General features: G+C 45.6%; 1 protein-coding gene across 4 annotated transcripts in view; it reads right to left on the reverse strand.

Annotated features, from left to right (window-relative positions):
- Positions 1-9,924, reverse strand: part of LOC112263721 (myocardial zonula adherens protein) — a 34,552-nt gene extending 24,628 nt beyond the window's left edge. For 2 of the 4 annotated variants that reach the window (XM_042330952.1, XM_024440264.2), the window contains exons 1-2: positions 9,450-9,924; positions 8,327-8,407 (exon numbers count right to left, since the gene is read on the reverse strand). In XM_042330952.1, coding sequence (XP_042186886.1) covers positions 8,327-8,407; positions 9,450-9,515 — 147 coding nt within the window. In that variant the 5' untranslated portion in view covers positions 9,516-9,924. The remainder of the gene's footprint in view (positions 1-8,326; positions 8,408-9,449) is intronic. The other 2 variants (XM_024440263.2, XM_024440262.2) reach the window with 1 other exon arrangement.
- Positions 9,925-14,893: the final 4,969 nt, after the last annotated feature.

The raw sequence follows: 14,893 nt of genomic DNA on the forward strand, positions 1-14,893 counted from the left end.
AACTTCTGTTTGAAAAAGCTAGCCTTGGCTTTCCTAACTGCCTGTGTATATTGGTTTCTAACTTCCCTGAAAAGTTGCATATCGCGGGGTCTTTCGATGCTAATGCAGTACGCCACAGGATGTTTTTGTGCTGGTCAAGGGCAGTCAAATCTCTAGTGAACCAAGGGCAATGTCTGTTCTTATTTCTGCATTTTTTGAAGGGGAAATACTGAGTTAAGATGGTGAGGAAAGCACTTTTAAAGAATAACCAGGCATCCTCTACTGATGGCATAATGTCAATATCCTTCCAGGATACCCGGGCCAGGTGAATTAGAAAGGCCTGCTCGCTGAAGTGTTTTAGGGAGCGTTTGACAGTGATGAGGGGTGGTCGTTTGACCGTGGACCCATTACGGCCTCAGGCAATGAGGCAGTGATTGCTGAAATCCTGGTTGAAGACAGCAGAGGTGTATTTAAAGGGCAGGTTGGTCAGGATGATATCTATGAGGGTGCTCGTGTTTACGGATTTAGGATTGTACCTGGGTAGATTCCATGCTAATTTATGTGAGATTGAGGGCATCTAGCTTAGATTGTAGGATGGCCGGGGTGTTAAGAATATCCCAGTTTAGGTTGCCTAACAGTATAAACTCTGAAGATAAATGGGGGTCAATTCATTCACATATGATGTCCAGGTCACAGCTGGGGGCTGAGGGGGGTCTATAACAAGTGGCAACAGTGAGAGACTTATTTCTGGAAAGGTGGATTTTTAAAAGTAGAAGCTCGAACTGTTTGGGCACAGACCTGGATAGCATGACAGAACTCTGTAGGCTATCTCTGCAGTAGATTGCAACTCAACCCCTTTGGCAGTTCTATCTTGGCAGAAAATGTTGTAGTTGGGATGGAAATTTCAGAATTTTTGGTGGCTTTCCTAAGCCAGGATTCAGACACGGCTAGGAGATCAGGGTTGGCGGAGTGTGCTAAAGCAGTAAATAAAACAAACTTAGGGAGGAGGCTTCTGATGTTAAAACATCTTAGGGATAGACCAATTTTTTTTTTACATATTCACCTAAAATGACATACCCAAATCTAACTGCCTGTAGCTCAGACCCTAAAGCAAGGATATGCATATTCTTGGTACCATTTGAAAGGAAACACTTTGAAGTTTGTGGAAATGTGAATTAAATGTAGGAATGCTACAGAAAGGTCCCACATCTAGCCATCACTCTGGTTGTAATTCCTATGGTGTCCACAAGATGGCAGCAGTGTATGTGCAAAGTTGTAGACGGATAACATGAAGTATGAGAAAACTACATGACATTTAGTGTGAAGTCACCCAGGTACATTTGGGCAAATCGTGAAGGAGACATTTACATTCACATTACATTTTACTGCAAGAATATTGTCAAATCTGTATACTTGGATTTAGCTTTTCCAGTATTAGTAGCCATATAATAAGTTCAACATTTTCAAAACACCCAGTTTTCATAACTTCATAACTCTCCATATTCTTATAATTTTTGTCCAAAATGAAAAGGCTTGCTGTCACACAAGGTTAGCAGCTACATTTTGCGGCCTATACGGGGCTCATTGGCCTGCTCATTGGCTATCTAGCAAGCTTTGTTTGACCCCGATTGGTGCTTATTTTACAAAGTTACAGTCGATCAAGTGAAGACTGCCCGCGTCATCGGCGTGCCATGAAGGCTTCGCTCTCTGACCAAATTTGGTGTCCTATAGGATATACACTACACCCCTAATGATATAGTGAAGTCTGGTTACGTTCTAGGATCTCTGAGGAATAAATACGAATGTGATTTGACTGGTTGAAACAACGTTTAGGGTTAGATTTTCACAGATTCCTTTCTTTGCAAATTGAGCTAGTGGAAATACAAAATCGATTGTGCATGCTATATGGACCTTTTTAGGATATGAAAAAGGATTATCTAACAAAAAGAAATGTCATGTTATCTCTGGGACCCTTTGGATGATAAATCAGAGCAAGATTTCAGAATGTAAGTACACATTTCACCTTCAGAGGTGAATGTATCAAACCTATCGCTGTGAAAAACGTGCTTGTTGTTAGGAGCTCTCCTCAAACAATAGCATGGTATGCTTTTCTCAGTAATAGCTACTGTAAATTGGACAGTGCAGTTATATGAACAATAATTTAAGCTTTCAGCCAATATAAGACACTTACATGTGTATGTACCAACATTTGTTGTTTCTCTAAATTCTTTGATCGTGATTCATGCATGCTATTTAGGGATAGGCGTCCCGTCAACAGGGACACTGTCCCTGTTGATGGGACGCCTATCCCTAAATAGCATGCATGAATCCAAGGCTTTTACGGTTACAGAAGTCAACAAATGATAGTGCCTGGGGGAATAGAAGTGTGCCTGGGTTAACCTCTACATGACCAGAGGAATGGAGTAGGAGAAGGGTATGGCTAAAGGCTATAAGAACTGGTCATCTAGTGCGTTGGGGACAGAGAATAAAAAGGAGCAGATTTCTGGACATGGTAGAATAGATTCAAAGCAAAGGTATGGTAGGATGTGAGTACAGTGGAGGTAAACCTAGGCGTTGAGTGACGATGAGAGAGGTTTCGTCTCTGGAGGCACCAGTTAAGCCAGGTGAGGTCTCCACATGTGTGTGGGGTGGGACAAAAGAGATGTCTAAGGCATTTTGAGGGGACTAACAAACCAAGAATATGTACACAATATGGGAGTGTTACCTATAGTTACCTATATTTTCAATTCCTCTGAAGATAACATCTACATACAGCGAGTTCAACCATGAAAGAATCCAGTGTCAAGGACAGCCCACAGACTTTTACGATAGTCGCTCTCCATGTTGGATGCTGACCTTTAATATTGGATGTACACTACCGTTCAAAAGTTTGGGGTGTCCTTGTTTGTGAAAGAAAAGCACATCTTTTGTTCATTAAAATAACATCAAATTTATCAGAAATACAGTGTAGACATTGTTAATTAGCTGTAAACTAAAAAAAGCTGATTTTTAATGGAATATCTACATAGGCGTACAGAGGCCCATTATCAGCAACCATCACTCCTGTGTTCCAATGGCACGTTGTGTTAGCTAATCCAAGTTTATCATTTTAAAAGGCAAATTGATCATTAGAAAACCCTTTTGCAATTATGTTAGCACAGCTGAAAACTGTTGTGCTAATTAAAGAAGCAATTAAACTGTCCTTCTTTAGACCAGTTGAGTATCTGGAGCATCAGTATTTGTGGATTCAATTACAGGCTCAAAATGGCCAGTCTCAACGTCAACAGTTGTCACGCCCTGGCCATAGAGAGGCTTTTATTCTCTATTTTGGTTAGGTCAGGGTGTGACTAGGGTGGCATTCTATGTTCTTTTCAGCTCACGTCCTGACCAACACTAAAACAAGGAAACCCCCCCAAGGTGCGGACTCCGACCACACAACCTAAACCTATAGGGGTGGGTCTGTCCGCGGTGGCGGCTCTGGCGCTGGACGTGGACTCAACTCCCTCATTGTCTTAGTCCACCTACTTAGCATCCTTTGAGTGGCGACCCTCGCCGCCGACCTTGGCCTAGGAACCCTAACAAAGGGCCCCACTGGCCTGAGGGGTAGCTTAGGACTGAGGGGTAGCTCGGGACTGAAGGGTAGCTCAGGCCTGAGGGGTAGCTCAGGCCTGAGGGGTAGCTCAGGCCTGCGGGGTAGCTCAGGACTGAGGGGTAGCTCAGGACTGAGAGGTAGCTCAGGACTGAGAGATAGCTCAGGCTGGTTGATGGCTCTGGCAGCTTCTGGCTGACTGACAGCTCTGGCAGATCCTGGCTGACTGACGGCTCTGGAAGATCCTGGCTGACTGGCGGCTCTGGAAGATCCTGGCTGACTGGCGGCTCTGGAAGATCCTGGCTGACTGGCGGCTCTGGAAGATCCTGGCTGACTGGCGGCTCTGGAAGATCCTGGCTGACTGGCGGCTCTGGAAGATCCTGGCTGACTGGCGGCTCTGGAAGATCCTGGCTGACTGGCGGCCCTGGCGGATCCTGGCTGAATGGCGGCCCTGGAGGATCCTGGCTGAATGGCGGCTCTGGAGGATCCTGGCTGAATGGCGGCTCTGGAGGATCCTGGCTGAATGGTGGCTCTGGAGGATCCTGGCTGAATGGCGGCTCTGGAGGATCCTGGCTGAATGGCGGATCCTGGCTGACTGGCGGCTCTGGCGGCTCTGGCGGCTCCACGCTGACTGGTGGCTCTGGCGGATCCACGCTGACTGGCGGCTCTGGCGGCTCATGACAGACTGGAGACTCTGGCAGCTCTGGACAGACAGGAGACTCTAGCAGCTCTGGACAGACGGAAGACTCTAGCAGCTCTGGACAGACGGGAGACTCTAGCAGCTCTGGACAGACGGGAGACTCTAGCCGCTCTGGACAGACGGGAGACTCTAGCAGCTCTGGACAGACGGGAGACTCTAGCAGCTCTGGACAGACGGGAGACTCTAGCAGCTCTGGACAGACGGGAGACTCTAGCAGCTCTGGACAGACGGGAGACTCTAGCAGCTCTGGACAGACGGGAGACTCTAGCAGCTCTGGACAGAAGGGAGACTCTAGCAGCTCTGGACAGACGGGAGACTCTGATGGCGCTGGGCAGACGGCCAGCTCAGGCGGCGCTGGGCAGACGGCCAGCTCAGACGGCGCTGGGCAGACGGCCAGCTCAGGCGGCGCTGGGCAGACGGCCAGCTCAGGCGGCGCTGGGCAAACGGCCAGCTCAGGCGGCGCTGGGCAGACTGAGGGGCTCTGGCACCTCTGGACTGAGGGGCAAAAGCTCTGGTAGCGCCGGACAGGCGGGAGACTCCGGCAGCGCTGGAGAGGAGGAAGGCTCTGGCAGCGCTGGACTGAGGTGTTCTGGCGCCTCTGGACTGAGGGGCTCTGGCACCTCTGGACTGAGGGGAGGAAGCTCTGGCAGCGCCGGACAGGCGGGAGACTCCAGCAGCGCTGGAGAGGAAGGCTCTGGCAGCGCTGGACAGAGGGGCTCTGGCGCCTCTGGACTGAGGGGTTCTGGCGCCTCTGGACTGAGGGGTGGAAGCTCTGACAGCGCCGGACAGGCGGGAGACTCCGGCAGCGCTGGAGAGGAGGAAGGCTCTGGCCGCGCTGGACAGAGGAGCTCTGGCGCCTCTGGATTGAGGGGCTCTGGCGCCTCTGGACTGAGGGGCTGAAACTCTGGTAGCACCGGACAGGCGGGAGCACCTGTATTGATGGGACGGAGAGACAGCCTGGTGCGGGGTGCCGGCACTGGTGGTACCGGGCTGGGGACACGCACCTCAGGGCGAATGCCTTGCATACTACGCCAAATCAACTGCTCTCTCTCTTCACTCTCCCCCAATTCTATTAACACCTCCTCGAGTGTCTCCTCATCTCCCATCCGTTCACTCTCCTCCATTCTGTCCAATAACTCCTCGATCTTTTCAGACTCAGCTTCGCTGACAGCTCCAAGTGCCTCCCCCCAAGAAATTTTTGGGGCTGCCTCTCGGGCTTCCCTCTTATCGATGGCTCCTCTCTCCGGCTGCCTCTGCTCTCCTCAATGCCTCCACCTGTTCCCATGGTAGGCGATCCCTACCAGCCTGGATCTCCTCCCATGTGTAGCAACACTTGCCATCCAACACATCATCCCATGTACAGGAATCCTGACATTTCTGCTGCTGCTGCTGCTGTTGCTTCTTCTGCTACTTCTGTTGCTTCTCCTGCTGCTGCTTTTGCTGCTGCTGCTGCTTTTGCTGCTGCTGCTGCGGTTGCTTCTTCTGCTGCTTCTGTTGCTTCTCCTGCTGCTGCTTTTGCTGCTGCTGCCGCTTCCTCTGCTGCTTCTGTTGCTTCTTCTGCTGCTGCTTTTGCTGCTGCTGCCGCTTCCTCTGCTGCTTCTGTTGCTTCTTCTGCTGCTGCTTTTGCTGCTGCTGCTTCTCCTGCTGCACATTGGGACGGCGACACTCCCCTGGCTTGGCCTAGGGTCCTCCCCGTCGAGGATTTCTTCCCACGTCCAGGAGTCTTGTGTCTTCGGCCGCTGTTCCTGCTGCCCGTTACCACCGCTTGGTCCTGTTGTGGTGGGTGATTCTGTAAGGGTTTTCCTCCTCCTCTTCGTCTGAGGAGGAGAAGCGAGAAGGATCGGAGGACCAATGCGCAGCGTGGTAAGTGTCCATGGTTCTTTAATAACAGAAACTCAATATGAACACACTACAAAACAATAAACGTGGCAAAACCTGAAAACAGTCCTATCTGGTGCAGAGAACACAGAGACAGGAAACAATCACCCACAAACCCCAACACAAAACAAGCTACCTAAATATGGTTCCCAATCAAAGACAATGACTAACATCTGCCTCTGATTGAGAACCATATCAGGCCATACATAGAAACGGACAAACTAGACACACAACATAGAATGCCCACCCAGCTCACGTCCTGACCAACACTGACCAAAACAAGGAAAACACACAAGAACTATGGTCAGAACGTGACAGGTCCTCTGTACGCCTATGTAGATATTCCATTAAATATCAGCCTTCTCCAGCTGCAATAGTCATTTACAACATTAACAATGTCTACACTGTATTTCTGATCAATTCTATGTTATTTTAATGGAACACAAATGTGCTTTTCTTTCAAAAACAAGGACATTTCTAAGTGACCCCAAACTTTTGAACGGTAGTAGTGACGTCATCTGCTTACTGCTTTATTCACTCAAAGTACTGTACTGATGAATACTGAATTGGTATTACTGACTGAAACCCTGACAACAAGGGAAGAGTCATGTCAATTTCAGCTGCCTTCAACATGCCTGCTAAGTCAATAGATAAAGGTAAGCTAGAGGGGATGTGGTAGGAGGGGGGGCACTTTGATCATCCTTCTCTCCTCCTTTCCCACTGTGCGTCCTTACGTACTAATCCTCTGTTTATGTTCTATCTGTAAGGTCTCTGAAGTTAATGGGCTGGGATAATTATTAATGTGATGTGCAATATGTCCTTGCCGCTCCGGAGCGCTGCTCTCGTTAGCGCTGGTTGGCTCGTTAAGTGGGCCTAGCTTCAGCACAGACTGATACCACATTGCAGACTGGAGTGCACAGCTGGCCGTGGCAGTGTGGCACGGCCCCCATACGACTGGCACAGATGTGTTGTGTCATCAGCAGGGCCCTGAGTATTTCCAGACCACATAACTAGACCAGGAAAAACTCTGGGCCCTAATTAACTAGGGCCCAACGTTGTTCTCCTCTGTGCTGCTCTCTTGTCAACCCTGACCTGGCTGTCGTCTTTTATCAGTAGTAATGCTGTAAACATGCACAGCCTCCTGAAGGGAAACACCATCAGATTACACCATTAGTCACACTTCTATCAGCTGAACTGTGATGACAAAGGGGTGGGGCAGGTTATAGAAACAGTGTACAAGGTACAAAGAACAGCATGGATCTATCTCTCTGCTTTCTGTCACTATCTCAGTCTCTGTGGAGGAGCGACCGAAACCATACTTCCCCTAACCTCAATGTGATTCCAAGCAGCACACTGAGTGCTGTCAAACACTTAGATTACAAACTAGCTGATGTAACTTTGCCAGACCACAGCTTCTCAACACAAACAGAGCAAAATGGCAAACCACCTCTGGCAAACAACATGTCTGCCTTTATTATGGCGTAGGCTACCCATGTGTATTAAGTAGGTACCGTGTAATTAAAAAGAGTTCCATGATTGTTTAGTGATTGTTTATTGGCTAAACATTTGTATAAGACGACCTATACAATTTTACAGTAAGATGTCATCATGTGCCGTGTACATTATATATGATATATGGCATCTGAAAATAGACAACAGCATGCGGTTCTGTGTAATTCTGTCGTCAGCTAGGCTTGTGCATGCTGAAGAGAGTTCTACTGTAGATGAAAAGGGACACGCACCTTCTAAATTTGTGCAGAGTGCTGTGAAAATCAGACACAGCTGTGTATGTATGTGTGTGTGGTGTACACACCCCTGTGTGGATACAATTGCATAACCAACAGCCCAGATAACATAACAGCAGTAAATCTCAGTGGTTCCACCTTTCTCCGTCTCTGTATTGTGTAGACAGTCCATGGAATGTTTCTTAAACTGGATAAAAGCTGGTTCCTAGTTCACAAACATTCCCACCTGATTTGTGTGTGTTTGAGGGATAGAGAGGGCCGTGAAATAAGAAAGGGAGTGAGGCAGAGCGCACTGACTACAGGTTGAGGAAGCGACAATTAAGGGAGGGGAGAGAAGGAAAAGATAAGATCCAGGATCCATAGGGTGGTGAAGATGAAGACGTGTGAGGCTGACTGGGTGTGTGAGGCTGACTCGGTGTGTGTTTTGGGACTCACTGTGTCTGAGGTTGGTTTCTTGGTCTCATTCTGTCCATTGTCTCCTGTATGAAGAGTTAGTCTGAGTCGCCGGATCCTCCTCTGGGGGAATCAAAAACAGACAGAAACACACACAGACATAAAAAGAAAATGTCAAGGTCACTCAGTTCAAGCTCATGCACCAGTAGTCAATGTCATAGTTGGATGAAAACTCAAATGTGTTGTGTTCCCCAGTGTCACTCTTTATGACATAAAAATGGATTGGTTCATATGTAATGTGATAAGCATGTGAGCATAACATTTGTGTTGTAATGAGCCTGATTGTTGTGTTACAATAAGCAGTGGAATGTTTCTGATGGGGTCCAAATACAACAGGTCACCATCAGTATTTATAATTATAGACTGTGAAACCACAAACAAAAATGATGCAAATGTAACTGCAATGAGGTAACAGCATCAAAATGCCTTATACCACTTCATGCTAGCACTATCTTGTTTACAACACATCCCTTTTGAACCAAGGTGCCCTGATTAACATACTGTAAGTCATACATACTGTAAGTCAATGGGAATAATTAACTTTCTTAAAAGGTGTTAATTGCAAAAGCAATCTCTTGGTTGAGAGTGAAACATGACGCTGTAATCATCATAAGGATTAATCCAACTCCATGTTGGCTTTTATGTTGGCTATAAATCCTTTGGTGTCACTTCATTAGCTGTGAGAATGGCTTTTATTGGCAGTTTAAAGATGTGGTCTGCTAGGCGCGCTGGGCTGATCAAATAAACATGACAGCCCTGCCTCCCAGATACTCGGCTCTCATTACAAGCTCAAACAGATACACATATCCCTGAGCCACATGCAAAATTCCAACACACCGGCAACACTCAAAAAGTGAGAATGATTAGTTGTGATGTAGACATGCTACAAAAACTAGCTTTGAGCAGCCAGACGTGAGGAAAACAGATTGAGAGAGAGAAAAGCGAACGGGGAGTGGGGGGAGCGGAGACAAAAGCAAACAAACACCAGATAGTCTACAAACACACTGACTTACACAAACCAACACGCCATGCTACTCATCTGACAGGTGAATGAGTGATGTTTGGGTTCTATCCTGGGACAGAGTGGCCCCCTGGGGCTCCTTACCTCACTGGGCTGCTCTGGACTGTCCTCAGTGGTGGCGACCGATCCTGGTGAGCTGTAGCGTAGCATGTCTCCCCTGGCCTCTGTCTACTCCCCTGCTCTCTCTTTTCCTCTCTCCCTCCCTCTCCTCCTCTCACTCTCTTTCCAGACTACTGTACAAACTCTCACAGCCCCCAGCTCCAGCCCCTGGGAGAGAGACTAGAGAGTGAATGAACAAGACGGGAGGGGAAAGAAAGTTCCACTCTGACAAGTTTCTCTCTTCAGTGTTATGTAGAATTCATTTTCCAGTTGATAAACAAGGCCTGGTATTCCTGTTGAGTGCCAGTCAGTCAGTTAGGGGCTAGACTACAGCCCAGCTCCACACAGTCCCTACTGCTCTACTACTGTATAGAACTATGACACTGTTCCAGCCCAGACTGTAGACAGCACCTGACTCCACCTGGCTGACTGCCTCTCTCTCTTTCCCTGAGTCTCCCATCAGACCTGTCGGGCCACATTTCTCCCACTCTCTTGCTTTGCGCCACCCACCTGGGTTGGGCTGTCACAAACATGGACAGGTAGAGCTCTATGGCACATTGGGGATGGGCCTTCCATCAACAGAAGCCTCGTTTACACTTTGCCCCTACCTGTGGGTTTCGTGATCTGATCAATATGATCAAATCACTTTCTGATCAAGGTTTGTTGGTTCTACACATGGTTTTAAAATGTGGCTCTTATCCGTCCACTGTGTCCCCATTGTGACCAGATTTCCTGGGGTCTCCCTGTATGCAAATCACTCAAAGTATTGTCATATATTTAATTTCAGAATATGCCATTCTGTTCTTCAGAAGAAAAAAATAAGGAAAAAAAAGACGTTTCAAAATGTTGTTGAAGACCTGCCCCAAATTAATAATTACTGATCTTTATGATGGTGTTTTTAATGGATTTTACCACTTGAATTGTGGTGTTTTAGTGGTTTTTCGTTTGTACTTATTGTATGCAGTTACATGAAATTGTTTTATTTGAAATACATTTTCTTTCATATTCTATTGTTACCTAAGACCTTCATAAACACAACCAACGATTATTTTTGCAATGCCATATATGAAATGTATTTATTAGACTATTAGAATGTTTACGTCCAAAAGACTAATCACTGGCTCGAATGGGGGTCCCTCGAGGCCAGGCTTTTCTAGTGGTAAATGGTTTGACCATCCAGATCTGTTTACACTTGATTGATATCCAGATACAAGGGGTCCCTGACTACCTCCAAAGGTGGTCAGAAAGATCTGATTGCAATCAGATCACAATGCGTCCTTTAATCGTCTACACCTATCTTTAAAATGTGTGCACAATCAGAATGTGGACAAGATCAGGACAAAGGATGCATGTTAGCACCAGGTGTAAACTGGTAGCTAGGCAGGACTGCTTCTGGTACAGTAGCAGTATTGAGTGTATGCATTATAGACATTGAATGGTTTGTGGGAAATCATGTGTGAGTTGAATTACAGTAAGGTTGTATGGACAGATATCTGTTTGCTTATATTCAGGTTTCGATAGTGTTTTAAGGCTTGGGGTGAAATGTGTTGATGATATGGTAGGCTGCTCATTTAAAATGTGATAGTTGATATTTGATCATTATAGGAGGGGGTTTTGACAAAGAGGGGTTGCTGATCCTTCCAGAGTTTGCATTGAATGTGAAAATATAGATAAATATACTACTGTACCTTCCTTGAGAAAAATGCATGAAGTAGTTGACACATTTCTCCATGTCAAAATGGGGGATCACATTCCTGGCATTGGTATGGTTACAACTCTATGTCCTCCCTCAGCAGAAACAGACACATAGAAACTAAACTAATGTTCAGGGTATTGTCTTTGGTCTCATAGTAAAACCAATTGCGTAACAGGTCATGTTGTACATAGGCATTGAGTGGAGGCATAGAAAAGTTCAACTGAAATATATCATATGTTTCAACAAAAATGCGCCAATATGTAAAGTAAGTAAATTGTCTGAAAAATATGAGTGTTATTTCCACACCTTAAGGTTAACCATTAACCACCATGGTTTTGTTTACTTCTGAATCAGTCAGCCAGCCCCCTTTCATGCTATACCGATCACTTCTTAAAGTAACACAGGGATGTATCAAACTCAGATGCCATATTTCACTATCCCATGAGTACTATATGTCAGGTAAGGTGTGTTGATTGTGATCTTAGTGTCTTGCTCCTGGGAGGCACTTGATTCAACAGTGTTACTCTTGTTTCCACCTGGCTGGTCTTTCAAGAATGACTAGATTCATACTGGAGCCGATCTGATAGACGAGCTCAGACCTCAGCAGGCTTCCAGGGAGAAACAGTTCAAGCCCAGAATATTTAATTCCCTCATGACCTGGCATCCTCAGCACATCAAACTGCATACAATGACAACCACACGACCCTAAAGCTCACAGACAACTCAGACACAGATGACAAGTTCATATCCTTTCAATAACAAGGCAACATACAAAACATGTATGTATTCTACTGGCTTGTTAATTCAGTGTTTGATGTGTTTGAAGTTTGTGTTTGAAGGCTGGCTGTAGGTTGTCTGTTCCTTTCTGATGCTTTCTGTTTGTTTTGTAAGATAGAGGCTCAGTGAATTGGGTTCTCCTATCAACCATGGGCTGCATTAGACTCTCAGAAGACTGTCACTACACTTCTATGAGGATACTTACTGACGTGGTGAAGTGGCTGTTGTTGTTGTAACCAACAACAAAAGCTGTTGTCTGTCCTGCATCACTACAGCCGTGGAATTTCATAGACTTTTGTTTTGGCAACTACCTCACGGAAGAGCCAATCGTCACCCACTGACAGACAGTCTTATATCACAGATTGTCTGTCCCAATTGTACAATTATTCTGTCTGTTGTTGGAGTTCTCTGGAGTGAGTGAAGAGCAAACTGGTTGTTTGACATTCGTAATGTTATCTGATCCCACTGGGCACACAGTGGTTGAATCACCGCTGTTTCCTCCTCATTTCAATTAAATTACGTTGAACCAACTTGGAATATATGTTGAATTGATGTCTGTGCCAAGTGGGATGTTACTGTAAACCTTGAGGCATGATCTTGTGTTGGAAGCATTTTTTTTTTAAGGACTTAAAATGTCCTTCATATTGTTGAAAATATGTCTGAAACAAGCAGTCATTGTGGGGTTCAGAGTGACTCTGTGATGATGAGGTGTAAACTAAAATGACTGAAGATGAGGAAGTTTTTACTATATTTCAGGTTCATCATATAGGGTAACACTGACTAACACCGCTAAAGAGAGATAGGGAAATCTGACTCATGAAAAACTGAGGCATCTTTAAGATTTAGTCATCTTTGTAGTAAATGGTGGTTTTGGGGTGTGAATGGGGGCCAGTGGTTGTGGAAGGCAGCCACCCTCTCTCTCCCTCTGCGTCTATTAAGGCTCCTGACAGTCAGGCTGGGTGATTAAAGCCATCTGCCAGGGGACACAGCCCCCTATTGAGATTCATTAGCTACCTCATCATTAACGCTGTCACCCATAGAGATCATACATCAATCAGCATGCCTGCCCATTAACACTGTCTACAATTCATCTTCCAGCAGTGTTAGTCTCTCAATATGTATTCTGTAAAATGTTCTTTCTCTCCCATCATGAATAAGTAGTTGAGGTTTGTTATGAAACTTCATCAGAGGTGTCATGCCCATAGGGGGCACAAGGGCACTTGCCCCCTCAGATTTGTCATCTTAAATAAAATCATATTTGTTTTGTTTTGTTGAATTAATTACTAAACTTAAGAGGGGGCACACTGACTGGACCAGGCAAGGTGTACCCCACCCCCGTAGTAAGTGGTTCCTTCCAAGGTGCACCACAGAGAAAAGATATGCAAGGCAGGATGCTAGATACTCTAGCAGGATTTCCCAAACTCAGTCCTGCTTTTAGCTGCATGTGATGGGCAGGACTCACAGTCAAAAGTTTGGACACACCTACTCATTCAAGAGTTTTCCTTTATTTAGACTATTTTCTACATTGTACATAATAGTGAAGACATCAAAACTATGAAATAACACATATGGAGTCATGTAGTAACCAAAAAAGTGTTTTTGTAGATATAAATAGATTTTAGATTCTTTAAAGTAGCCACCCTTCGCCTTGATGACAGCTTTGCACACGCACACGCTTGGCATTCTCTCAACCATCTTCCTGAGGAATGCTTTTCCAACATTCTTGAAGGAGTTCCCACATATGCTAAGAACTTGTTGGTTGCTTTTCCTTCACTCTGCGGTCCAACTCATCCCAAACCATCTCAATTGGGTTGAGGTCAGGTGATTGTGGAGGCCAGGTCATCTGATGCAGCACTCCATCACCCTCCTTCTTGGTCAAATAGCCCTTACACAGCCTGGAGGTGTGTTTTGGGTCATTGTCCTCTTGAAAAACAAATGATAGTTCCATAATGTGCTAACCAGATGGGATGGCGTATCGCTGCAGAATGCTGTGGTAGCCATGCTGGTTAAGTGTGCCTTGAATTTTAAATAAATCACAGACAGTTCATTAAACAGTTTAAAATCACATTACATAAGTTCATAAATAGTTTCATCTTTACTCATTATTTTATACAAAAATTAGATGCAAGCCTCATAACTAAGACTCTTGTATAAACAGAGTTATGGTAATGTGGCTGTATTGTCTCTCATGAGTTTCACAAACATTAAACAAAATGGACCGGTCGTAGCTGGATTCTTCCCCGACCGTGTACACCTTCTCCAAAACATGTACATTGTTCAGTTCTCAAGTTCTATGCTGGAGAAGAGGTTCCTTTGTTCTCCTGTTGCCAAGATCCTTTTTATGTCTCTATTTTGGTTTGGTCAGGGAGTGAGTTGGGGTGGGCATTCTATGTTTGTGTTTCTATGATTTTCTATTTCTATGTTTTGGCCGAGTATGGTTCTCAATCAGGGACAGCTTTCTATCGTTGTCTCTGATTGGGAACCATACTTAGGTACCTTTTTTCCCACCTGTGTTTGTGGGAAGTTAACTTTGTTTGATGGCACATAGCCTTAAGCTTCACGGTTTGTTTTGTATTGTTCATTGTTTTGTTGGTGTCATTTAGAATAAAAGAGAAAATGTACGCTCACAACGCTGCACCTTGGTCCAGTTCTTTTAATGGCCGTGACACCTGTGAAACCTTCTCTCTCTCTATACTGTCTGGTCATGAGGAAGAGAGTCTCCTACAGGAATTTACGACCTGAGATAACAGCAGCCTGGCAGCGAGAGAGAGGGGGGGAGGCACGCTATACCCAAAGAGGGCCACGTCATGACAGTTGAATTGCTGCAAAGAAACCACTACTAAAGGACACCTATATTAAGAAGAGACTTGCTTGGGCCAAGAAACACGAGCAATGGACATTAGACCGGTGGAAATCTGTCCTTTTGTCTGATGAGTCCAAATTTGAGATTCTTGCA

This window comes from Oncorhynchus tshawytscha, linkage group LG12 (genome assembly GCF_018296145.1).
Source record: "Oncorhynchus tshawytscha isolate Ot180627B linkage group LG12, Otsh_v2.0, whole genome shotgun sequence".
NCBI classification, from domain to species: domain Eukaryota; kingdom Metazoa; phylum Chordata; class Actinopteri; order Salmoniformes; family Salmonidae; genus Oncorhynchus; species Oncorhynchus tshawytscha.